This window comes from Ornithorhynchus anatinus, chromosome 21, assembly GCF_004115215.2.
Source record: "Ornithorhynchus anatinus isolate Pmale09 chromosome 21, mOrnAna1.pri.v4, whole genome shotgun sequence".
Classification (NCBI taxonomy): domain Eukaryota; kingdom Metazoa; phylum Chordata; class Mammalia; order Monotremata; family Ornithorhynchidae; genus Ornithorhynchus; species Ornithorhynchus anatinus.
In genome coordinates this window covers 7,485,693-7,511,882 of record NC_041748.1, presented here as the reverse complement: position 1 = coordinate 7,511,882, position 26,190 = coordinate 7,485,693, and the positions used below count along the sequence as shown (strand labels likewise).

General features: G+C 47.2%; 1 protein-coding gene across 1 annotated transcript in view; it reads left to right on the top strand.

Annotated features, from left to right (window-relative positions):
- ITGA9 (integrin subunit alpha 9) overlaps positions 1-26,190 on the top strand; it is a 286,676-nt gene that overhangs the window by 84,072 nt on the left and 176,414 nt on the right. The window contains exons 12-15 of the mRNA XM_029049589.2: positions 2,264-2,354; positions 5,418-5,463; positions 9,768-9,922; positions 16,377-16,525. Coding sequence (XP_028905422.1) covers positions 2,264-2,354; positions 5,418-5,463; positions 9,768-9,922; positions 16,377-16,525 — 441 coding nt within the window. The remainder of the gene's footprint in view (positions 1-2,263; positions 2,355-5,417; positions 5,464-9,767; positions 9,923-16,376; positions 16,526-26,190) is intronic.

Below are 26,190 nucleotides of genomic sequence, written 5' to 3'. Positions count from 1 at the left end.
AACCAAGTCGAGAAGACCTGGACTTCTTTTGGATGACGGTTTGGCAAAAGCAGTATCTAGGGAAGCAATATGGCCTAGTGGGTAGAACGCGGGCCTGGGAGTCAGGAGGTCCTGGGTTCTAATCCCAGCTCTGCCGCTTGTCTGCTGCGTGACTTTGGGCAAGTCAATTCACTTCTGTGCCTCAGTTACCTCATCTATATAATGGAGCTATAATGGACTGTGAGCCTCAAGTGAGACAGGGACCCGATTAGCTTGTATCCACCCCAGCGCTTAGTACAGTGCCTGGCACACAGTAAGCAGGGGACTGCAAAACAAACCTGTTAACAACCGAGTGATGCACAGCCTTGAGCAGTGTGCCGCGCACCTGGGAGACGACAGAGGCCGACAGACCAGCTTAGCGTAAGCAGCCCGGAAAGGGGCTGAACTCCTTCAGCAGATTTTCGGGAAGATCGGGCGTACCACGAGGCCTCTTGTTCATTCATTCACTTGTATTTATTGAGTGCTTACTGTGTGCAGAGCACTGTACTAAGCACTTGGCAGAATCAACAGACACACTCCCTGACCACAACGAGCTTGCAGTCTAGAGGGGACCCCGTCGCGGACCACGGGTGAGCCTCGGTTGTGAAGTGATGACTTCGAGGTTGAGAACCCGTGTGGAGAAACTGATTGTCGCACGAGTGGTCTATGAAACGTCACTCGTGCTCGCTCGACCTTGTGAAAAAGAGCAAAAGGTGGATCGTCGAGCTGTGAACCCAGCAAAGGGCTTATCTTTCCGTTGACACAGCGTGGGATGGATTGGTGGTGGCGCTTAGATTTATTCAGCCACTCCTGGATAAAAATCTCAAAATGTCGATATCGAGCGTTTTGCATTTGTGGGCCAGGTGTGTTTGTGTGGGTCTGCATGTTAATAAGGCATAGTGGAGCATAGCCCGTAGAATTTTCTGTGTAGGTCATTTGAGATGTAATTTCAGGCTCTTGATTCTCTCCAGATGGAGAGGTGGAAACACAGAAACGTTTACCATTTGCCCTGTTTTAAGGAACGTTCTTTCACATTAGCGATTCTTAAGGGAGGTGCTTTCCAATCACTGAGTGGAAGAGGCAGAAATTGGATATGGCCTCTGAACTCCAACTTTGGAACTTCAGGGAGTATTTCCATTTGGGTGTGGAAATGAATCTTCATTTAAATTTTTAAAATGCCTGTACATTTTATCTTAGTGAATGGACGTAGTGGATTTTTCTTCTTCAGTGAATGGAACGTATTAAAATAAATTCTAATTTTACCCAGTTATTTACCAGAATGAGGACTCCTTTTTCTATAAAACAAATGGTATTGGGTTTTATTATTTTTCTCTAGTATATTAACTAGGGGTCAGGCCAAGCTAAGAATGATGGGAGAGATAATAGGGTTAATTCAGTAACCAATTAGTATGTGCTTGGGTTAGATTAAGATAATCAGATCCGACAGACATGGGACTCACAGTCTGAGAGGGAAGGAGAACAGACATTTAATCCCCATCTTCCAGAGGAGGAAACCGAGGCACAGAGAGGTTAAGTGACTTGCCCAAGGCCACATAGCAGACAAGTGGCAGAGCCAAGACTATAATGTCATTTTCTTGATTCCCAGTCCTGATCTCTTCCTAAGGAAAGCAGCGTAGCCTAGAGGAAAGGGCACAGGCTGGGGAGTCCGAGGATCTGGGATCTAATTCTGGCTCTGGCACTCGTCTGCTGTGTGACCTTGGGCTAGTCACTTCACTTCTCTGGGCCTCAGTGACTTCATCCGTAAAATGGGAATTGAGACGGTGAGCTCCATGTGGGACAGGGACTGTGTTCAACTCGATTATCTTGTATCCACCCCAGCTTTTAGTACAGTGCCCGGCACACAATAAGCACTTAACAAATTCCACAATTATTGTTATTACCCCGGCACTAAATATGGTGCGTGGCACATAGGAAGAGCTCAACAAATAACAAATAAGGAGCATGTTATCTCCATTTATCCACAGTAAAATGAGGATTGAGACTGGGAGCCCTTCATGGGACAGAGACTGTATATACCCTGATTACCGTGTATCTACCCCAGTGCTTAGAACAGTGCTTGGCATATAGTAATCGCTTGACAAATACTGTAATAATTATTATTAAATACCACAAATCATCATCATCTTCCCATTAAGCCCCACGGTCTCCTTGAGAAAATCCCAGTGCTTCTCTCTGATGACTCCAGTTCCTTCCGGTGACTCTGCTTCTTTGTTATCTCTTACAGAAACTGTCTGGGCGAAGGATAAGTCCAACGCTCCAGATGTTTGGGCAGGCCATCTCGGGGGGCATCGATATGGATGGAAATGGTTACCCGGGTAAGTCGAAAACAACCTCAGGGGTACCACTCAGTAGAAGACAAATCTCCTCAGTGGAAGCTAGAATACCTCTCGACCCCCTCCCCAATGTATTTCAGAAGGACCTGGGTTCTAATCCCCTCTCTGCCACATATCTGCTGTGTGACTTTGAGCAAGTAACTTCACTTCTCTGGGCCTCAGTTACTTCAACTGTCAAATGGGGATTAAGAGTGTGAGCCCCACATGGGACAGGGACTGTTTTCAACCTGATTAACTTGTATCTACCCCAGGGCTTAGAACAATGTTTGGCACATAGTTATTATTACATGTCCATCAGTTTACAAGGAGGTTCATTTTTGCAAGTTGACTCTGTAGGTTCCTTTTCCTCTGCTGTGGGAATCCCATGATTTAGGACTTTCTCTTTCTGGAAGAAAATGACTCCAACCAGCTAGTCCCACAGTTCGGATGAGAGGATACACCTCCCATTTGAAAGGGAGAAAGGGTTTGAAGCGTTCCGTGAATGCTAGGAATTGGTGCCTAATTTGGAAAATAAAAATGCCCAGCTGCAGTAAAGGAAATACAGACCAAATTCCCAAAATCCAATTCTACAGACGGAGAGCCGGAACTGGGGGGCGGAGGTCTGCGAACCGAGACTCCTTCATGAGCCGTGGGAGGGGATAGCCCTCCAAAATGGAACAATAATAAATTCACAGAGGAAGTAGTAGGATGAGAACAGGGAGGAAAAAAAAGTGACTCAATTTTCTTCAGTTTGAAGCCTTGAGGGCTCCTGTCACCTTAATCCTATTATGATCCTCTCGGTTGTATCGGCAAATGGGTTGAATGGTTTCTGTCGTGCTTTCTTTATTGATTGAGGACTTTTACTGGTGGAGTTTGAGGGGGTCTGATGGATGACAAATTGAATGAGGAAGGAGGGATTTTCAAGCAACAAGAAGCAGGTTATAAACACGTAATTTATGCAGAATCCACTGGGCACTCAAATGGAGACTTTCATATTGATCTGATTGTTTTGGGAGACAGGGTGGGAAGAGCTTGCTAGATTGTAAGCTTGTTTTGTTCAGGGATTGTCACTGTTTATTGTTGTATTGTACTTTCCCAAGCACTTAGTAGAGTGCTCTGCACACAGTAAGCATTTAATAAATACGACTCAATGAATGAATGAATGAGCACGGCCCTGGGAGTCAGAACACCTAGGTTCTAATCCAGCTCCTCTCCGGCTCAATACCTGTATCTCCTTCCTGCTTAGATTTTGAGCCTTGGGTGGGAAAGGAATTGTGCCCGATCTGATTATCTTGTGTCTACTTCAGTGCTTAGTACAGTGCTTGACACATAGTAATTGCTTAATAAATGCCACAATTGTCGTAATTATCAGCAGGGTTTAGTATATTTGCAATGAAAGGGATGAGCACCATCAGAAATGCCTTACCTCAGGTTTAAAGTACTGAGTCAGCTCAACCCCACCTACTTTACCTCAATGATTTCCTATTATAAGCCAGTGATCACAATTTTTCCTCTAACGCCAATTTAATCAGGGTACCTCAATCTCCTCTATCTCACTGCTGACCTCTTGCCCACATCCTTCCTCTGACTGGAATTCCCTCCTTCTTCATATCTGACAGACCCCCACTCTCCCCATTGTCAAAGCCTTATTAAAAGCGCATCTCCTCCCTGTCCAAGCTCTCTTTTTCTTCTTCTTCATCTTGCAGTTGAATCCATACCCTTTCAGCACTTGATATTCACCCCGCCTTCAGCCCCATAGTACTTATGTATATATCTGTAGCTTATTTTCATGTCTGTCTAAACTGTAAGCGCTACAGGTCAGGGAACATGTCTACCAACTCTGCTTTATGATATTCTTCCAAGCACTTAGTTCAGTGCTCTGCACAAAATAAGTGTTCAATAAATACCATTTATTGATTGATGATCAGAAAGCTAAGCATCCATCTTGGAGAAGACGTGAAAAGCTCACCTGCTGTTTCCCAACTCTGGTCTGATCTAATATGGCCTGAGATTAACAGTGATTTGATTTTTTTGATTTTTATTTCCCCCTGGTTTTCACAGGAAAGAGCCACATCCTCTAATCTTACTAAGCACTCTTGAGATTTATACTCAAGCCATGGGGCACAGAGATATTTGCTATTCCTAAATCTCAAAGATGCTCACTTCTGGGGACACAGCCTGTACCCATTCTCCCTGCCAACCGCTGGGGCACAAGGGAAACTGGGCAAGAGAGTATGAATGGCTCAGAGCCCAGACTGAGGCCCCCCCCTTTCCCTCTGCTCCTCCTCCCCTCCCCTCCCCATTCCCCCCTCTCCCGCCCTCTGCTCTTCCCCCCTTCCCCTCCCCTTAGCACTGTGCTCATTTGTATATATTATTTATTACCCTCTTTATTTTGTTAATGATGTGTATATCTCCTTGATTCTATTTATCTTGATGATGTTGTTTTGTTTTGTTTTGCTTTGCTGTCTCCTCCGTTTAGATTGTGAGCCCGTTATTGGGCAGGGATTGTCTTTATCTGTCGCCGAATTGTACATTCCAAGGACTTAGTACAGTGCTCTGCACATAGTAAGCGCTCAATAAATATTATTGAATGTCTGAATGAATAAAAGTAGCCACAGAGATTGTGTTTCTTAAAAATATTTGGGCTGAGTTCTTTGGTCCACAGAACACAATCTCATTGTCATTAATTAATTAGTTAATTCAATCATATTTATTGAGTGTTTGCTGTGTTCAGAGCACTCTACTAAGCTCTCGGAAAGTATGATTCAGCAACAATCTCACTGTCCCTCTCTTCTGCCAAGGATGGAGAGGCTGCATTTAGGAAGTGGTCTCTAAGACAACTAGCGAGACACAAGAAGAAATACCTTTCCATCCCTGGTCTCTGCTTCCCAGAGCCATTCTCCTTCTTATCCTTCAAGCTGCCGTGTTTGAATGCCTTTTCCTGGGGAGGTTGTCGCAGAGACGGGGACATGGGAGGTGACCTCAGAAACTCTGACCCCGGGGAGGAACCCCTTATCCTTAGGCTCCCTGGCAACACGCTAAAAGCTCTGAACCTTCTGTTTTCAGATGTGACCATCGGGGCCTTCATGTCGGACAGCGTGGTTCTTCTAAGGTGAGACAGCGGTCCTTTCACTCCCATTTTTCCGCTCCCATTCTCGCTCTGCTTCCAGAGGGTGCGGACCACAGGTTTGCCTGTTGGTTTCGGCTTCTGCATCCGGATTGCGTTCCGGCACGGATCGCCCGGACTGGTGCGGGGGAGGTGGGCGATGTCCACCTAGGAAGTGCAGTTACTGGCATGTGGGATGGTCACCGTCCCCTTTCCTGGTGCTGGGGAGGATATGTGGGTGGAAGGGCAGAGATTATCTCTATTTGTTGCTGAATTATACTTCCCAAGTGCTTAGTACAGTGCCCCACACACAGTAAGAGCTCAATAAATATAACTGATTGATTGAGAAGGGTGATTACTCTCAGCTGTGTCCACACACACTCCTGCTTATGTACACACACAAGCACACCCAATCTCCACACTCCACCACCTCGGCCAAGCCCTGGTTCACCACAGGGAGTAGCTTCCTGCCTTCTCTTGAAGAACCATTTCTCCTTGAGTGTGCACAGGGCATACCTAGGACCCAGTCTTTACATCCCATAATCCGCATGGCCGGCGAGGGGAGATGAACAGTGTCCACCAGGGAGATATAGTTATCAGGACCTGAGAAGGCATGAAGGGGCCAGATGGCCGTACTCATTCATTCGATCGTATTAATTGAGCGCTTACTGTGTGCAGAGCGCTTTACTAAGTGCTTAGTTTCCTCCCGCTAAGGAAACCTAAAGGAAATTTTAAGGAAACTTAAAGACCCTAAGAGGGATTCAGAGGCCGAGGCTGGGAGCTAAACCAGAAACAATCTGGGCATGTCACTCCCCTTCTTAAACAACTCCAGTGGTTGCCTATCAACCTCCGCTCCAAACAAAAACTCCTCACTCTAGGCTTCAAGGCTCAAAATCACCTTGCCCCTTCCTACCTCTCCTCCCTTATCTCTTTCTACCACCCACCCCCGACGCTCCGCTCCTCCGCCGCCCACCTCCTCACCGTCCCTCGGTCTCGCCTATCCCGCCGTCGACCCCCGGGCCACGTCCTCCCGCGGTCCCGGAACACCCTCCCTCCTCACCTCCGCCAAACTGATTCTCTTTCCCTCTTCAAAACCCTACTTAAAACTCACCTCCTCCAAGAGGCGTTCCCAGACTGAGCTCCTCTTCCCCCTCTACTCCCTCTGCCACCCCCCTTACCTCTCCGCAGCTAAACCCTCTTTTCCCCTTTTCCCTCTGCTCCTCCACCTCTCCCTTCCCATCCCCACAGCACTGTACTCATCCGCTCAACTGTATATATTTTCATTACCCTCTTTATTTTGTTAATGAATTGTACATCACCTTGATTCTATTTAGTTGCCATCGGTTTTTACGAGATGTTCTTCCCTTTGACGCTGTTTATTGCCATCGTTCTTGTCTGTCCGTCTCCCCCGATTAGACTGTAAGCCCGTCAAACGGCAGGGACTGTCTCTATCTGTTGCCGACTTGTTCATCCCAAGCGCTTAGTACAGTGCTCTGCACATAGTAAGCGCTCAATAAATACTATTGAATTCGTGGGATTTAATCCCACAGCTGAACCCGGAATACGACAACGAGGAGTTAAGATACCATCAGACCCCCAACTCTCCAACTTGGGGTGATCTGTAGGTTCGACTGACTCCATCCTTTAAAAGTTCCATCCCCTAGCAGTAAGCTGGAAAGTGGAAGCAGCCAATCCTCTTCTGTAGAAAGCTTGCTCCACATTGAACTTAGATGCTGGTGGGCAAGTGGCTGTGGAATGTGGACAGGAAATGGGCTACCTGGGCCCAGGTTTAGAAGGAGTGTGGCCTAGTGGATAGAGCAAGGGCCTGAGAGTCAGAAGGTCCTGGGTTCGAGTCGCTGCTCTGACCCTGTTTGACCTTGGGTAAGTCATTTAACTTCTCTGTGCCTCATCTGCAAAATGGGGACCAAGATCGTGAACCCCATATGGGACAGGGACTGTGTCCTAACTGATTAGCTTGAATCTAGCTCGGGCCTTAGAACAGTGCCTGGCACATAGTAAGCACTTAACAAATAGCATCATTTCTACCATAATTATTAAGTGTTGTCAGGCTGAAGCCGGAGGCTGTCCTGCCACAATAACAACAGAGGCAGCATGGTGTAGTGGATAGGGCATGGGCCTGGGAGTCAGAAGGTAACAGGTTCTAATCCCGGCTCTGCCACTTGTCTGCTGTGTGACCTTGGTCATGTCACTTCACTTCTCTGGGCCTCAGTGACTTCATCTGTAAAATGGGGATTGAGACTGGAAATCCCACGTGGGACAGGGACTGTGTCCGACCCTATTTTCTTGTATCCATCCCAGCACTCAGTACAGTGGCTGGCACATAGTAAACACTTAACAAATACCACAATGATTATTATTAGTAATAGAGGGTCGGTCCTATGTATCCGGAGAAGACAGCATTGTCCGAGAATCTCACCTTTGTGGGTGGCTGAAGAGGCCAATAGTGAAGTGATAGTCCTGGGCACCCAAAAAGGCTGTCACTTGTGTTGCTGTGCTTAGTGTTACTTCCTCATCTCTGGTTCCATGGAAACAGTACTGGGCGTGTGTTGGCCGGGGTCCCCTTCTTCTCCTACCCCTCTCTTGGTTTCTTTGTCGGTCCCTCTGAATTCTTCCTTTACCCTGAACTGTGCATTTGCTTTTACTCACTTATCCACTGTCTACCTCTCCTCCCTCCATCCTACTGTGTCTGCCTTTCTCTGATGAGCGAACTCTCTTCAGTGAGGGCAAGATCCCCTGATCCCTAATTCCTCCAAATCAAATTACTTTCCCATCCCCCAATCAAATTAATCCTCCCCTCCTCCACCAAGGGGATGTGCTCTTTGTACAGCAAAGCACAGTTAAGGTAAAGCCAGAGAGTAAATGACCTCTTCACCCCCAGATGTTAGCTATCAGGGCAAAGTGGCTTGATTTTCTCGAGGGCTTTGTCTCTGACCTCTTAAGTGACCCATGAGGAAACAGTTTTGCTCCGCTGGATTCTTGTCCTTGTTCTTCTATCCTGGCTTCACCACTTGTCTGCTCTGTGGCCTTGGGCAAGTTGCTTCACTTCTCTGGACCTCAGTTACCTCAATTGTAAAGTGGGGATTGAGACTGTGAGCCCCGTGTGAGACTGGGACTGTGTTCAACCCAATTTACTTCTATTCCCCCTGCAGAGCTTAGTACAGTGCCTGGCACATAGTAAGTGCTTATCAAATCCCATTATTGTGATCATTGTTATTGTAATTATAATAATAATTATAAATACCATTGATTGACAAAAAAGGATTCAGCCATTTTAAAACAGTGACTCTGGGCAGTATGGGACAAGGAAAGAGAGAAACCAAAATGGCACCAGGATCGGTAGGTAGCAAATAAAACAGTGATGCAATGGACAGTCTCTACAGGCATACCAATCAATATTCACTGAGGGCTTACTGTGTGCCGAGCACAGTACTAAACACTTGGGAGATCAGAAAAAAAACCATAGAAGTCTTTAGGAAACTCTGGTGCCCCATCAAAGCAAAACATTCTGCGACACCCTGACTGTGTACACATCACCTTAGTAAAGGGACACCAGAGACTTAATTGGTAACATTTTCAGTGGTCATTCAACATCTGGAAGTTCATTTATGGCTCCAAGCCACATGTGTTTTATTAACCTATTAACCCGACCCTGTTCTCATGAAGCTGTTCACTGACTGGTAACTTCAAGGACTAAGGGGAAGACTGACAGAACACATTTATGCTTCAAGTCTCCTCTCTTGGTTTTTTGGAACTTTAATTAAATATGGAGTGGCACCCTAGAATTTCCCTGTCTCCTGAATTTCCCCTTGGTTCCGCCAGCTGGAGGGAGCTGAGAAGCTGCACGCTTAGTGGAAAGATCATGGATCAGGAAGTCAGAAGGACCTGGGTTTTAATTTTGGCAATGCCCTTTGCTGCTTGACGCAAATCACTCCACTTCTTTGTGCCTCAGTTACCTCATAAGTAAAATGGGGATTAAGATTGTGAGCCCCATGTGGGCCTAGGACTACCTGAGAAACGTGTACCTACCCCAGCGTTTAGAACAGTGCCTGGCACATAGTAAGAGCTTAACGAATACTATTAAAAAAAATGGGCCAGTCCCTTAACTGCTCTGTGTCTCAGTTCCCTTGTTTGTAAAAAAAATAGATATTAAGTTGGAGAGCCCCACATGGTACATGGACCAGCTCCAACATGATTAGCTTATCTCTACCCCAGCACTTAGTAAAGTTCCTGGAACATGGTTAGTGCTTTAAGAACTATTGCTTAAAAAAATACCATTTTCTGTTTGACAGGGCCAGGCCGGTGGTTACCGTGGACATCTCCATCTTCCTTCCGGCCTCCATCAACATCACCGCTCCCCAGTGCCATGATGGCCAGCAGCCAGTGAACTGCCTCAACGTGACCACCTGCTTCCGCTTCCATGGCAAGCACGTGCCCGGAGAGATAGGTAATGCCTGAACCCTCAACCCTCCGGCTACTCCTCGACCTCACCTCACTCCTGAGGTTTCTCCGAGGGGGATGCTTTTGGCAGTAGCCGGTGCCCTAAGTCTGGAGAGACTTGGCCAGTGAGGTGGGAAGCAGCATGGATAGAGCACGGGCCTGGGAGTCAGAAGGACCTGGCTTCTAATCCTGGTTCCGCTATGTAATTCATTCATTCATTCAATCGTATTTATTGAGCTCTTACTGTGTGCAGAGCACTAAGCGCTTATAATAATGATAATAATTATGGTATTTGTTAAGTTTTTACTATGTGCCAAGCACTGGGGTAGATACAAGTCGAGCAAGTTGGACACAGTCCCTGTCCCACATGCGGCTCATAGTCTTCATCTCCATTTTCCAGATGAGGGACCTGAGGCTCAGAGAAATGAAGTGACTTGCCCCAGGTCACACAGCAGATAGGTGGCGGATCTGGGATTAGAACCCAGGTCCTTCTGACATGTCTGCTGTGTAACCTTGGGCAAGTCACTTAACTTCTTTGGGCTTCAGTTACCTCATCTGTAAAATGAGGATGAAGACTTTGAGCCCCATGTGGACAGGGACTGTGTCCAACCTGATTAGCTTGTATCTACTTCAGAGCTTTGTGCTTGGCATATAGTAAGTGCTTAACAAGTACCATAATTATTATCATTATTTTTATTGTTATACGCTATTGAACTTTGGGAGCGAAGTGGGATTGGGGAGAGTCCTGTTCTCCAGGAGAGTGGCAGTGGGAGGCAGATGGTGGCAGGACGGAGGGATGTGTGGCCCGCTGTGGCAGAAAGCAGCATGTCTAGTGGAAATAATGATCATTATGTGTAGTTGTCAAGTACTTACTATGTACCTTGCACTGTACTAAGTGCTGGGGTAGATACAAGATCATCAGGTCCCCCATAGGGCTCACAGACCAAATAGGAGGGAGAACAAGTACTGAATCCCCATTTTACAGATGAGGGAACTGAGGCACAGAGAAGTGACGTGATTTGCCCAAGGTCACATAGTTAAGTAGTGGAGCCAGGATTAGAATCCAGGTCCTCTGACTTCCAAGTCTGGACTCTTTCCACTAAGTCATGCAAGAGCATGGCCATGGGAGTCGGGAGTCCTAGGTTCTAATCCTGGCTTTACCACTTGTCTGCTATGTGACTTTGGGCATGTCATTTCACTTCTCTGTACCTCAGTTACCTCATCTGTAAAAAGGGGATTGACACTGTGAGCCCCACATGGGACAGGGACTGTGTCCAATTCAATCTGCTTGTATCCACCCCTGCAATTAGTACAGTGCCTGGCACATAGTAAGTGTTTAACAAATCCCATCATTTTTATTATTTTGATTCTAATCCCAGCTCCTCTACTTACTGTGGGACCTTGGGCAAGTCATTCCTCTATACCTAAGTTTTCCTTATCTATAAAAGAGGTATACAGTACCTGTTCTACCTCTCTTGAATTTTGAGTTCTGTGTGGGATGGGGATGGTGAATGATCTGACTTGCACAGGGCTTGGCACATAATATGCGCTTAACAAATGCCACACTTACAGTTCTTATGACGTAGGCCTAAAGTGAGTGGATAACCCCCCTCCCCGCCACCTGCACAGACTCCCATCGAATTCGGGTCCCGGAGTAAAGTGCTCGGGCCGGGGGAGAGAAATGATCCATGTAGCCGAGTGAAGCATGAACTAGAACGGGGAGAGGCAAGGAGGTCAGTGAGGAGGCTGAAGCAATAATCCAGGGCTTGGATCAGTATAGTAGTAGTTTGGATGGAGAGGAAAGAGCGTATTCTAGAAATGGTGTAATCAGCATAGTAAGAGTTTGGATAGAGAAGAAAGAGCATATTCTAGAAATGTTGTAAAGGTAGAACCACAAGGAATTGGTGAAATGGAATATGTGGGTGAAATGAGAGAGGTGAGTCGAGGATATTGCCGAGGTTACGGGCTTGCGAGGTAGGGAGGTATTGGTGTGGTATACAGTGATGGGAAAGTCAGGGGAAGGACAGGGTTTGAGTGAGAAGATGAGGAATTCTGATTAGTATGTGTTAAATTTTGGGTGTCGGTGGGACATCCAGGTAGAGATGTCTTGAAGGCAGGAGGAAATGTGGGACTGAGAGAGAGAGAGAGATAAGGGCCGGAAATGTGGATTTGTGAATCATCTGTATAGAGATGGTAGTTGAAGCTGTGGGAGCAAATGAGTTCTCCAAGGGAGTGGGTGTAGGTGGAGAATAGAAGGGGATCCAGAACTGAGCCTTGAGGGACTCCCTCAGTTAGAGGGTGAGGGGCTGAGGAGGAGCCTTTTAACGAGACTGAGAAGGAGCTGCCCAAGAGATAGGAGGAGAACCAAGAGAGGACAGTGTCAGTGAAGCCCAAGTTGGATAATGTTTCCAGGAGAAGGGGGTGGTCGACAGTGTCGAAGGCAACTGAGAGGTCGAGGGGGATTAGGATGGAGTAGAGGCCGTTGGATTTGGCAAGAAGATCACTGGTGACATGTGAGATTGGAGAGAAGTAGGCGGGAGCCAGATTGGAGGGGTTCAAGGACAGAATCGGAGGAGACGAAGTGGAGGCAGCAGGTGTAGACAACTTTAGGAGTTTGGAGAGGAATGGTAGGAGGGAGATGGGGTGATAACTGGAGAGAGCTGTGGGATCAAAGGAGGGTTTGAAAGCAGGGGGGTAAAAGGCATTGGAGAGTGAACGGAAGAAGATGGCGGTCAGGGAAGGGAGAAGGGAGGGGGCAAGTGCTTTGGAAAGGAGATCACGTCTGATGCTTTCATTTTACTATTCATCTTCATCCCCTATTCTGTAAACACATTGCGGGTGGGGAGTGTTTTTGGTATATTGTACTCTCCCAAGCATTTAGTACAGTGCTCTGCACACAGTAAGCACTCAATAAATATGATTGATTGGTGGATTGATCTGGGCCACCCAAGCTCAGTTCCTGCTTGTGAATTCTCAGCTTGCCCTTCTCTAAACACACAGAGCGAATTCACCATTGGCTTGGGGTAGAGCCAGTTTTTTTTAAGGTTCAGGCGATGTTTCCATAGTTTCAGAGAGCTGGATGAGTCCTAGAGAGGTGATGTAATCCAGCGCCTCAACTCCAGACAGCGCCTCGCCACAGCTTCTCGTCTGGTAGCCAAGTAGGTAGTGGTGAGAGATTTACAGCAGGGAAAAACTCTTTTGGGGCCCAGAGAGGTCAAGCAACTTCCCAAAGGTCACACAACTCGCTCAGGAGTCAGAGGCAGAGTCTGGGCCCACTGGTTCTCCAGCCAGCGCTTTGTTTCCCAAGCCAATTAGTTGAGTGTTTCTCCAGAAGACATAGCCCGGAAGTTCCTCTTTTTTCCAAGTGCTTCAATTAAACTGTCCTTCACTGTTGCCTTAATCGTTCGACTCTTCGGGTGAAAAATAATTCCTAAGTGGTGCTAGACCAGGAAATGCTTGTTGTTTTGGTAGCCACCTGGTTGCTGAACACTGTCTCATAAATCCCAAAGTGAATGTCTAATAATAACTATTATTATTATGATATTTGTTAAGCATTTACAATATGCTGAGCACTGGGGCGGATAAAAAGGTAATCAGGTTGGACACAGTCCCTATCTCTCATGAGGCTCACAGTCTTAATCACCATTTTACAGATGAAGTAACTGAGGCACAGAGAAGTGAAGTTACTTGCCCAAGATTACACACAGCAGACAGGTGGTGGAGCCGAGATCAGAACCCACATCCTCTGACTCCCAAGCCCCTGCTTTTGCAATTAGGCCGTGCTGCTTCTGTAAGGTGCGCTCGCGCACACACACACACACACTCACACAAACATGCGCACACCCACCCTCAACCCCACAGCTCTCCTCTATACATCTTGCCATTATATATTCTATATTACTTATTGATATTAAAATCTGTCTCCCCCTCTAGACTGTAAATTCATTGTAGGCAGGCAACATTCTGCTAACAAATGCCATCATTATTAATTCTGCTGGATTATCCTCTCCCAAGTGCTTAGTACAGTCCCCTGCACACAGTAAGTGCTCATGTGGGACAACCTGATTACCCTGTATCTACCCCAGCGCTTAGAACAGTGCTCTACACATAGTAAGTGCTTAACAAATACTGACATTATTAATAAATATCATTGATTGATTGGTAAGCATAATGATGAGGATTATCATTCCTCCAAATAATGATGATTGTGATATTTACTGTACTTAACGCTGAGATGGAGATAAGCGAATCGGGTTGGACACAGTTCCTGTCCCACATGGGGCTCACAGTCTCAGTCTCAATCCCCATTTTACAAATGAGGTAACTGAGGCCCAGAGAAGCGAAGCTACTGGCCCAAGGTCACACCCAGCAGACAAGTGGCAGAAGCGGGAGGAGTTCAAACCTCTCTTGCAAGAAACTTGAAAAGTCTCCACTGTCTCTGCTGGGCACTGTACAATGCCTAAACCCATAGATTAGGGGGAAGGGAGGAGAGAGGAAATGGACAGCCAAGACGCATCAGTCTCCATCTGCTGTGTGACCTTGGGCAAGTCACTCTACTTCTCTGGGCCTCACTTACCTCATCTGTAAAATGGGGATTGAGACTATGAGTTCCACATGGAACAGGGACTGTGGTTAGTGCTTAGTACAGTGTCTGGCAAATAGTAAGCTCTTTACAAGTACCACAGTTATTATTATTAAAACCACAGCTCACCCTAGAAAGATGTCGTAGACCAAGATCCTGCCCTGCCAGTTTTTGAGGGCTGGCTGGCAGGAGACAGTGCGATTGCATCATCAACCGCATTATTGAGCCTCTGTTGTGTGTGCACTGGACGGGGAGTCTACTATGTTCAGAGTGCTATAGCATGTAATAGACGAAAAAGACTGCCGTTGTCCTCAAGGAAATTAAAATCTACCAAGGAGAGAGAAGCAGCATGGTCTAGTGGAAAGAGCATGGGCCTGGAAGTCAGAAGGACCTGGGCTCTAATCTTGGCTCCGCAACTTGTCTGCTGTGCGACCCTGGACAAGTCACTTGACTTCTCTGAGTATCAGTTACCTCATCTGTAAAGTGGGGATTAAGATTGTGAGCCCCACGTGGGACAGGGATTGGTTCTGACCCAATTTGCTTGTATCCACCCCAGTCCTTAGTACAGTGCCTGGCACATATTAAGTGCTCAACAAAAGCTACAATTATTATTATTATAAAGGAGTTAAAAAGCAAGAGGTGAAGCAGTGTGGCCTAGTGGATAGACCCCTGGCCTGGGAATCAGAAGGACCTGGGATCTAATCCTGGCTCTGTCAGTTTTATGCTGTGAGACCTTGGGCATGTCGCTTCACTTCTCTGGGTCTCTCTTACCTCGTCTGCAAAATGGGGATTAAGACTGTGAGCCCTCTGCAGGACAGGGATGTGTCTAACCTGACAGCTTCATATCTACCCCAGTGCTTAATACAGTGTCTGACACATAGTAAACACTTAACAAATATCATTTAAAAAGCCCCCAAAACTGAAATGCAAATCAGAAAAACCAGAGTTAAGCAAATTGATCACCAAAAAACATCTATGTTAATGAGTATACATGTCTTTATGCTCAACTGTTTCCTCTTCACTTCAGTGCCTAGCTCTGCAACTGCACTGTAAGGTTCTCAAGGACGGAGATTGTTTCTACCAACTCTATTGAACCCTCCCAAGCGATTAGTCCAGCTCTCTGCACAGAGAGCTCAATAAGTGCTCAATAAATATGACTATTATAAAATTAGGGTGCATCTGGAATGTGCGTCTCCCACTTCTCTGTCCCAGGAATCTGGTGGAGTGGAATTCCGCCCCTCAGCAGAGGAAGCTTCAGTGTTTTTTTTCTAACCCTCTGGAACTTGGTGCTTTGGGAGAGGGTCCTGGGGAGGAGTCAGTCAATCAATCATATTTACTGAGCACTTAATTTGTGAAGAGCACTATACTAGGCGCTTAGGAGAGTACAGTGTAATAATTTAACAGACCCATTCCCTGCCCACACTGAGCTTACAGTCTAGAGGAAATGAATGGATATGGAATCCTGACCTGTGATCCCGGATCTGTGGCCTTTATTAAGCATACAAAATAATACAATAACAAGCACTGTACTAAGTGCTGGGGCAGATCCAAGACAATCAGGTCCCATATGGGCTTCGCCGAATAAATAGAAGAGAGAACAGATATTCAAACTCCATTTTGCTGTTGAGGAAACTGAGGCCCAGAGAATTTAAGTGACTTGCCCAGCACCTTCTGACTCCCAGGCCCGTGCTCTATCCACTATGCCATTCCCCCAGTGCTTAGAACAGTGCTTGGCACATAGTAAGTGCTTAACAAGTACTATTGTTATTATTATTATTTTTGTTCTGGGAACTTGGAAGGTGGGACCATGGAGGAAGTAGAGCCCCCTTTGCAGTCAGCTGGGACCCAGTCTGACACCCAACTTCCTCTCCTGCGGCAGGCCTGAGTTATGCCCTGACAGCCGACGTGGACAAAGAGAAGCCCCGGGTGTATTTCGTGTCCTCGGGAGAAGCTCTGGGTCAGTTGTCGGAGAAGCTGCAGCTCTCAGTCATGGAGGAGAAGTGCCGACACTACCAAGCCCACGTCAAGGTCAGTCCCGGCCCTTTTCTCTTTTGTTGCAGCCATCTCTCGAGGAGTCCTTGTCACTGGCTGAAGGAAAGTGGGAAATAAGAGATCCTGTCGCCCGGCAGCATAGCAGGATGCCTGCTTTCCTCAACTCTCAAATACTGGAGTGGCTCGGGCTGCTGGCGGCATCTTAACTCGCTGACTCACTCTCGGGGTCCTTTGAGTGATCGTCAGGAAGCTCTGAATCTTCTGTGAGTGTTGCATTGACCTGTCCCTCCCAAGACCACTCTCCACGTTTGGAGAAAACCCAGCAATTAGGTGCCATTTTGACTCGCAGCCTTGTTTGCTCAGCTCACCTGTTCCCCAGGATTCTTCCGAATGAGGTATCCATTGTGGGTGATAAGCTTTCTCTTCTGACTTTGTTGCTTGCTTATCTTTTGGAGTTTTGAGGGACTGGAATCCCTTCTTGCTCCAAATAGCCCACAAGTCTCTCTCCTTGCCCAGTGATTTACTTCCTTGGCTCTTCTACTCAGTCATACGCCCACCCTCAGGTCTGTGGAGACGATTTTCTCGGCGTTGTGGAGGGCGGCAAACCATTTGAATCTAGGAGGTCTGCAGAACTGGAGATAGCAGTGAAGAGGGAGTTTAGAGGTGTCGAAAGATCTCAGGATTTGGGAGCGTTAAAAGGTGCGGTCTTGTGTTGAGGCAGCCAGCCATGCTACTTGCTGAGGGACATGCGTCTAAACTAAAAGACCTGGAGAAGACTCAGTCCAGTGGATCGAAGTGTGGATGGGCCACAGAAGTGTAAAATCTGGTGGAAATCTGGTGCCGGGAGTCCCACACGGTGAGAGGGCCGAGACTATGCCAGAAGACGTTGCCAGGAGCCAGAAGGGATGTAGGGGGGGCGGAGATGAGGTTGGGAAGGGTTGAGAGCCCTTTCTGGGTCATAGCCACCACTATGAATGACCACCCTTTACAGTAGGCCTGCTCCCAAAATGCTTTGCCCTGTCTAGTCCCTTCCCGTCCTGGGGACTGGAATGGGGCAGGAGGAGAGACTGGATGTGCATTTAACTGCTGGGCTAGGAAGCTTTCTCCTTTCCTGTTCACCCCTGTTTACACAGCCCCCGTCATCTGCAGGGATCCCGATAGGACTATCAGCCATTCTGGACGATTCCCGCGGGTTTCTGAAAGGACCATAGGGGTTCTGCGTTCAGCAGAAGGCTGACTTGATCATTCCCGTACTCTGAGCTCCCAGATGCTGGCATCAGCTTGAGGTCACGCATATTTCTTGCTCCTGATTCCTTAGCCCTCACGCCCTGCTGAGCGTCCTCACTGATGACACCCGAGAAGGCCTGACAGTCTCGCCCTTTGCTTCTGTTCCCTGTCACCAGGGGACTGTACAGCTAAAAACCAGAAAAATGACCACCCTATTTCCCTGTCCTACATTTCCCACAATTCCCTGAGCTGGGACGAGCAAAGGACTGTCTTTGGATCCCTCCGGGGAACACGACTGACGCCAAGGAACTGTTAAGAAGCGGCATTGTCTAGTGAGAAACAGCATAGCCTACTGAGAAGCATCTTGGCCTAGTAGAAAGAGCACATGAAACAGAGGACCTGGATTCTAATCTTGGCTCTTCCACTTGACTGCTGCATAACCTTGGGCAAATCACTTCACTGCTCTGTGCCTCAGTTTCCTCATCTAAAAAAATGGGGATTAGGACTGTGAGCCTTAGGTGGGACAGGGACCGTGTCCAACCTGATTATCTTGTATCTACTCTAGTGCTTAGTGCTATGCTTGGCAAATAGTAAGCACTTAGAAAATATTATTAATTATTATCATTATCATCGTCATCGTTATCATGACCAGGGTGCAGGATGGTGGGGGAAATGATTTTGAGTCCCTTGTAGGTCAGGAACTGTGTCTCACTTGATTATCACTCAATCTGTTGGATTTATTGAGCACCAGCTCTTCACAGAACACTGTACGACGCTCTTGGGAGAGAAAAATAGAAGGCAAGCTGTTTGATTTGATCTTCCCTCCTTAATCCCTGTTTCTCCCTTTTCTCCCTCCCATCCCTGACCCACAAGACCCAGGAGATCCCAGGCCCCTCCTACCATGGAATGTGTGCTACTTATATTGATGTCTGTCTCCCCCTCTAGACTGTAAGTTCTCCGTGGGCAGGGAATGAGTTTACTGTTCTAGCATGCTCTTCCAAGCTCTTAGTACAGTGCTCTGCATACAGTAAGCACTCAAAAAATATGACTGACTGACTGACCACAGGGCAGCCAGGCAAAGCAAATCACTGGACCCCACCTGGCTGGGATGGGGGTTGAGAGGGTAATCTGGGAAGGATTCCTGGGGGGGGCGTGATTTCAGTAGGACTTTGAAGATGGGGAGAGCGCCGGTCTTCCGAATATGAAGTGCGAGGGAGTTCCGGGCAGGATAATAATAATAATAATAATAATAATAATGTTGGTATTTGTTAAGCACTTACTATGTGCAGAGCACTGTTCTAAGTGCTGGGGGAGATACAGGGTCATCAGGTTGTCCCACGTGAGTCTCACAGTTAATCCCCATTTTCCAGATGAGGTAACTGAGGCACAGAGAAGTTAAGTGACTTGCCCACAGTCACACAGCTGACCAGTGGCAGAGCCGGGAGTCGAACCCACGACCTCTCACTCTGAAGCCCAAGCTCTTTCCACTGAGCCACGCTGCTTCCCCATGGAGGGCGTGAGCGAGGGATCGTCGGAGGGTGAAATGAGATCGAGGCACAGTGAGTTAGTCGACGTTAGAGCAGTGAAGTGTGCAGGCTGGGTGGTAGTGTGAGAGGAGCGAGGAGAGGGAAAGAGCTGAAAAACTCCACTTTCAAGACCTGCTGCTTTGTCTTGGATTTCAAGCAAAGTGGGGGAACTGCAGGGTAAATAAACCCCTTTAGCCCTTCAAAGGTGGATGTGAAGAGTATGATTAATGACAGGCTCTTTCCCTGGCAAGGGGGACAACAGACCAGGGGGATCATTCGTTCATTCCTTCCATTGGATTTATTGAGCGCTGACTGTGTGCAGAGCACTGTACTGAGCACTTGGGAGAGGACAATGCAACACTAAACAGACACATTCCCTGCTCCTGCCACTTCCCCCCTCAGCTCCCATAGCTGCCTCCTGATTAAAACCTCAGGCACGATAATGCAAACCATGTGCGGCTCCGTGAGGAGAGCCGGGGGCGGGCGGAACCATCAAAGTCGATGTCCCGGTACCCCAACCTGAAGGAGGAAATGGGGTCGGGGTCACTGGGGAAGGGTCGAGAAGGCGGGGCGCGAGCCTGCACGGCGGGGCGATAGGTGGCGGAGGCCGGCCCTGGGAACGAACCCTCTCGTTTGTGTACCGGAAATGGGATAGTGCGCTCTGGAGAGAGGAGGGACCCCCTGCGGCACTGTGACGGGATGGGTGGGTCATTAGGTCGGACAGTCCGTCAGCCAGGATGAAAAACCGTTGCGGGCTGGTCCTCATCCTTCTCCAAACCATTATTAGCCACGAAGGGAGGTGGTTGCCCTCTGCTCCGACCGACCCGAGAACAGCGTACCGCTTTCCTTCCGGTGAGCAAGATGGTGGCCGTGAACATGGCCACCTCATCCACACGTGCCCTGGGGCACACTCTCACTCTCCCCCTCTAAGTCCAAAGGCAACACCACTGACAATAAAATTTGCCCTTAAGGAGGTAACAGGACAGGCCCCTACATGGACCATCTTTCTCAAGGAAAGTCCTTGGGGCAGGGAATGTGTTGACCAACTCTGCTATATTGTGCTTAACCAAATGCTTAATCAATCAATCAATCAATCAATCATTACTACTACTAATAATAATGACAGTATTTGTTAGGCACTTACTATGGGCCAAGCACTGTTCTGAGCACTGAGATAGATATAAGGTAATCAGGTTCTCCCAGGTGGGGCTCACAGGTTTAATCCCCATTTTACAGATGAGATAACTGAGGCACAGAGAAGTTATCTATCATATTTATTGAGTACTTACTGTGTGCAGGGCACTGTACTAAGTGGGGGGGAGAGAAAAATATAACAGAGTTTTGTTTTTGTTTTTAAAGGGATGTGTTTAGCGCTTACTAAGAGCCAGGCATTATATTAAGCGCTGGGGTAAATACAGCTAATCAGATTGGACAGAGTCAGTATCCCACATTGAACTCACAGCCGTAATCCTCATTTTACAGATGAGGTAACTGAGACACAGAGAAGTGGAGTGACTTGTCCAAGATTGCCCAGCAGATAAGTGGCAGAGCAAGTATAAGATCCCTGGTCCTTCTGACTCCCAGGCCCATTCTCTACTCATTAGGCCACACTGCTGTGTGCTCTGTACACAGTTATTGCTTAAAAAATAACAATGATGGAATGATTGATAAAAAGTGGCTGGTTGCTATTTTGGTTTCTGCCCGCCTCAGAAGAGCTTTCTTCTCCCTTATGGTTGCAAAGTCGCTTAGTTTCCAAGCGGTTTCTCACCTGATCTATAAAGCCACCTCATATGAATCCATGGTGCCCAAGGTCTGTGAACTCTTTTGGTTTTTTTTATGCTATTTATTGAGTTTTTACTGTGTTCTGGGCCCTGTACTACACTCTGGGGTAGATACAAGCTAACAGGGTCAGACACACATAGGACTCACAGTCTTAATCCCCATTTTACAGATGAGGTCACTGAGGCCCAGAGGCCCGAGGTTGCCCAGCAGACAAGTGGCAGACCTAGGATTAGAACCCAGGTCCTCTGACTTCCAGTCCCTGGCTGTATCCACTAGGCCTTGCTGTTCCTAAACCAAGCATGGAGCTACAGCTTTCTGCTCTCTGTGACGATCTGTATCCCAGCATTCAGCACAGTGCCTGGTACCTAGTAAGCACTTCACAGATACCACCATCATTATTATTTATTATATGGGCCCCATGTCACATCACTACCCTGCAACTGTTTTGGGAATGCTTCTGCCATCTGTTCTCCTCACAGGCTTTACAGAAAAGTTCAGTCCATGTTTCCCCACTCCTCGAGAACTTCCAGTGGTTGCCCATCTACCTCCACATCAAAGAGAAGCTCCTTACCTTTAAAGCACTAAATCACCTTGCCCCCTCCTACCTCACTTCACTACTCTCCTACTTCAACCCAACCCACGTGCTTCGCTCCTCTAATGCCAACCTTCTCACTGTACCCCAATCTCACCTCTCCCCCACATTCTACCTCTGGGGCTTATGGGCTTCAGCATATATCTCGCAGATAGACCACGGGCCTGGGAGTCAGAAGGAACTGAGTTCTAATCCCGTCTCTGCCGCACGTCAGCTCTGTGACCAAGGACAAGTTACTTCACTTCTCTAGGCCTCAGTGACCTCATCTGTAAAATGGTGATGAAGACTCTTAGCCTAATGTGGGACAGAGACTGCGTCTGACCCGATTTGCTTGTATCTACCTAAGTACGATGCCTGTCGTGTGAACTTTTAACAGATACCTCAGGGTCTCCCTCTGCCTTCCCGCATCGTGCCCTAATGGCAAGAACACGGGCTTGGGAGTCAGAGGGCGTGGGTTCTAATGCCGGATCTGCCACTTGTCTGCTGTGTGAACTTGGGCAAGTCACTTCACTTCTCCGTGCCTCAGTTACTCCATCTGTAAAATGGGCATTAAGACTGTGACCCACGTGGGGACAACCTGATTACCTTGTGTCTTCCCCAGTGCTTGTCATATAGTAAGCGCTTATCAAATACCATAATTATTATTCATTCAACCGTATTTACTGAGCACTTACTGTGTACAGAGCACTGTACTAAGAGCGTGGGAGAGTATAATATAACAGTAAGCAGACACATTCCCCTGCATGAAGCCAGACTTTACTGTCTTCTACTTCTGACTTAGATCAGTATCACAGACAGTTTCTCCTATCACAAGGATCTACTGCTATCGTCCCCTCCCAAGCGCTTAGTACAGTGCTCTGCCCACCGTAAACCCTCGATAAATACGTCGATTGATTAGTTGATTGACTTGCATCTGTGAGGTCACCCTCACTGATGTCCAGGACAACACTAAAGTCCCTCCAAGGCGGTGGATGTTAAAAAAAAAAACTCGTTGGATTCCCGAAGGGAAGAGTGGGAAAGATGGAAAAAATGAAAGCCTCAGAGCTCTCTCTGATGGCCTTGAACCAGGAGATGTCTGTTTGCCCTTGGAGGCTGCCAGCTTTTTAAAGGTCCAGCGTTTCCACCAGGATCTGGCAGGGCCGAGGTGGGTGTGGTGTAGGACGAAAGAGACGAAAGGACAAAAATAGGGCAGAACGTTCCTATTCTTAACTCTTTGCTCAATGGCTTGTTTTGAGAGAGTCCTAGAACTCTTCTCTGGGCTTGGTTTCCTCAGAGAAATTGTACAAGAGGTCGATGGGAAGGCAGAGTGGGCTTTGTGTCTGTAGATTTGCCAATGGTAGAGGTCGGAGTGGGGAGAGGGGGAGAAGAAAGACAATTTCCCAGGGACACAGGGTCCTATAATGGGGGCCCCAAATTCAGGAGCTGTCGGTGACAAAAGAATCCCAGTGCTTGATACATAGTAAGCACTAAATAGATACCGTTAAAAAAAGAATCAATCCGTCGATGGTATTTATTAAGTGCTTATTATTTGCAGAGCACTGTACTAAGTGCTTGGGAGAGTACAACAGGAAGGCAGACACCTTCCTTGCTCAAAATGAGTTTACAGCCAAGCTGTCCTTGCAATAATAGTAATTGTGGTATTTTTTAAGCGTCTATTATGTGCCAACCGCTTTACTAACCGCTGGTTAGATATGAGATAATCAGCTCAGACACAGCCCCTGTCCCACATGGGGCTCACGAGTCTAAGGAGGAGGGAGGATGGTATTGAGTCACCACTTACAGATGAGGAAACGTCTGAATGCCTGAGACACACTTTAGATTTCCTGCCATTTAAATGCAAGATGGACCTTCAGTGTTGTGGGTAGACTTAGAGATAGTCTCACTGTGCCACAGGCCAGAGACCCTCCCCAAATTCCTAGCTGGAGCGCTTTGAGAATTTCTCTTTTTGAATCACCAATCCTGAGGAAATCTAAGCAGCATGATCTAGTGGATAAAGCATAGACCTGGGAGCCAAAGTCCTAATCCTGGCTCTGCCACTTGCCTGCTGTGTGACCTTGAGCAAGCCCCTTTATTTCTCTGTACCTGAGTTTCCACATGCAAAATGGGGATTCAATACCTATCCTTCCTCCTCCTAACACTATGAGCCCATCTAGCCTGATTAACTTGTATCTATCCCAGGTTTGGAGAGTGCTTACATAGTAGACATCTGAAAAATGCCATTTAAAACAAAGTCTAGAGTTTGTTCTCTGCCTGGGAAAGCAGAGCATTTGTGGGATAGCATCTAAACCTGCTGTCAGAATCCATGCTAATGGGATCTGCAGATTGGGCTCTGCAGTGGCCTTCGGCAAGTCACTTCACTTCTCTGTGCCCCAGTTTCCTCATCTGTAAAATGGGAATTAAGACTGCGAACCCTATGTGGGACAAGGACTGTGTCCAACCCAATTAATCTCTATCTATCCCGGCACTTAGTTCAGCATCTGGCACATCATAAAGGACTTAACCAAATGCTACAATTATGATGATGATGATGATGATGAGAAGCAGTATGACCCAGAGGATAAAGCACGGGACTGGGAGTCAGAAGGTCATGGCTTCTAATCCCGGCTCTGTCACTTGTTTGCTCTGTGATCCTAGGCACTTCACTTCTCTGTGCCTCAGTTACCTCATCTGTAAAATGAGCCTCAGTTACCTCATGTGTAAAATGGAGATTAAGTCTGTGAGCCCCATGTGGGACATGGACTGTGTCCACCCTGATTAGATTGTATCTACCCCAGCGCTTAGTACGGTGCCTGTCACTTAAGAGGCATATAACAAATACCATAAATAACTAAAATGAAACAAACAGAAACTGGGACTCCTGGATTCTGGTCCTGTGAGTAAGCTAAGTAACTCGCTGGTATTTTCTCAAATGCTTAGTATAGTGTTCTGCATGCAGCTGGCACTCATCTAATGCCACTGATCGATTGATCGACTGAGGATGGGGGAAACTTGTCCTTCTGGCATTTTAGAGCCGGAATTCACCCTACTGCATGTTTATTTGTGTTGATTTTATGTTTATGTAGCAAAGCAAACGATGAGCTCCCGCACATCTGTAGCTTCTCACGCACATCTCCACTAATGTCCACACGGGTCCATGCTTAGCTTGTCTTCTGGCCCAGCCTGGACAGACCCCTCCCCTGCTCCTGCCCACCCTCTCCTCAACCTCCAGACCGGTAGGTCATCACAGGCAGAGAATGGGTCTACAGTGCTCTGTGCACAGTTGATGCTCAATAAATACCATTAATGGTGATGTTATATTGCATGTATTCATTCATTCAGTTGTATTTGTTGAGCACTTACTATGTGCGGAGTATTGTAATAATAATAAGTAGTAATTATGGTATTTATTAATCACTTAATAAGTGCCCGGCCTTGTTCTAACCATTTGGGTAGATACAATATAATTGGATTGGATACAGTGCTAAATGCTTGGGAGGGTAACAGAACAAGAGAAGCAGTGTGGCTCAGTGGAAAGAGCACGGGCTTGGGAGTCAGAGGATGTAGGTTCTAAATCCCGGCTCCACCACTTGTCTGCTGTGTGACCTTGGGCAAGATACTTAACTTTTCTGTGCCTCAGTTCCCTCATCTGTAAAATGGGGATTAAGACTGTGAGCCTCCCATGGGACAACCTGATTACCTTGTAACTACCAGCAGTTAGAACAGTGTTTGGCACATAGTAAGTGCTTAAAAATACCGTAATTATTATTATCATTATTAACAATAAACAGACACATTCCCTGCTCAGAATGATCTTACAGTCTGGAGGGGGAGACAGACATTAATATAAATGAATAAATGACAGATATGGACGTAAGTGCTGTGGGACTGGGAGAGGGAATGAGTAAGGGAAGGGATCAAGGCAGGGTGACACAGAAGGGAGTGGGAGGAAAGGAAAGCAGGGCTTAGTCAGGGAAGGCCTCTTGGAGGAAATGCAATTGTACTCTCCTAAATTCTTAGTACAGGCACACACTAAGCACTCGATAAATAGGATTGATTGATTGAAACTGGGGTTTGTCTGCCTGGGATCCTCTTTGCTCAGTTAACTGGGAAGTGTGAGAGGGTGTTTTCCAGATTCTCTCCCCTTGCTGGAAAGGAAGATCCTCCTTGACAGCGGATATGGCCACTTGATAGCATTTGAGGTCTGCCTGGGGAAACAGCTGTCGGGATGGGATATGCTTAGGGTAATGTGAGATGGGGTTTGCTTAGGGTAATGCGAGCTTCGGACACCTCCCAGCTGGAGGGATCAAACAGTCCCTATCACCTGGCTGGGACTCACATTCATCATTTATCACTAAAGCATGGCTTAGTGGATAGAGCACAGGCCTGGGAGTCAGGAGGTCACGGGTTCTAATCCCAGCTTCTCCACTTATCTGCTGTGTGACCTTGGAAAAGTCACTTCCCTTTCCCTCACTTACCACATGTGGAAAATGGGGATTGAGATGGTGAGCCCCATGTGGAACAGGGACTCTGTCCAACCTGATTTGCTTGTATGCACCCCAGCACTTAGTACAGTGCCTGGCACATAGAAAGGACTT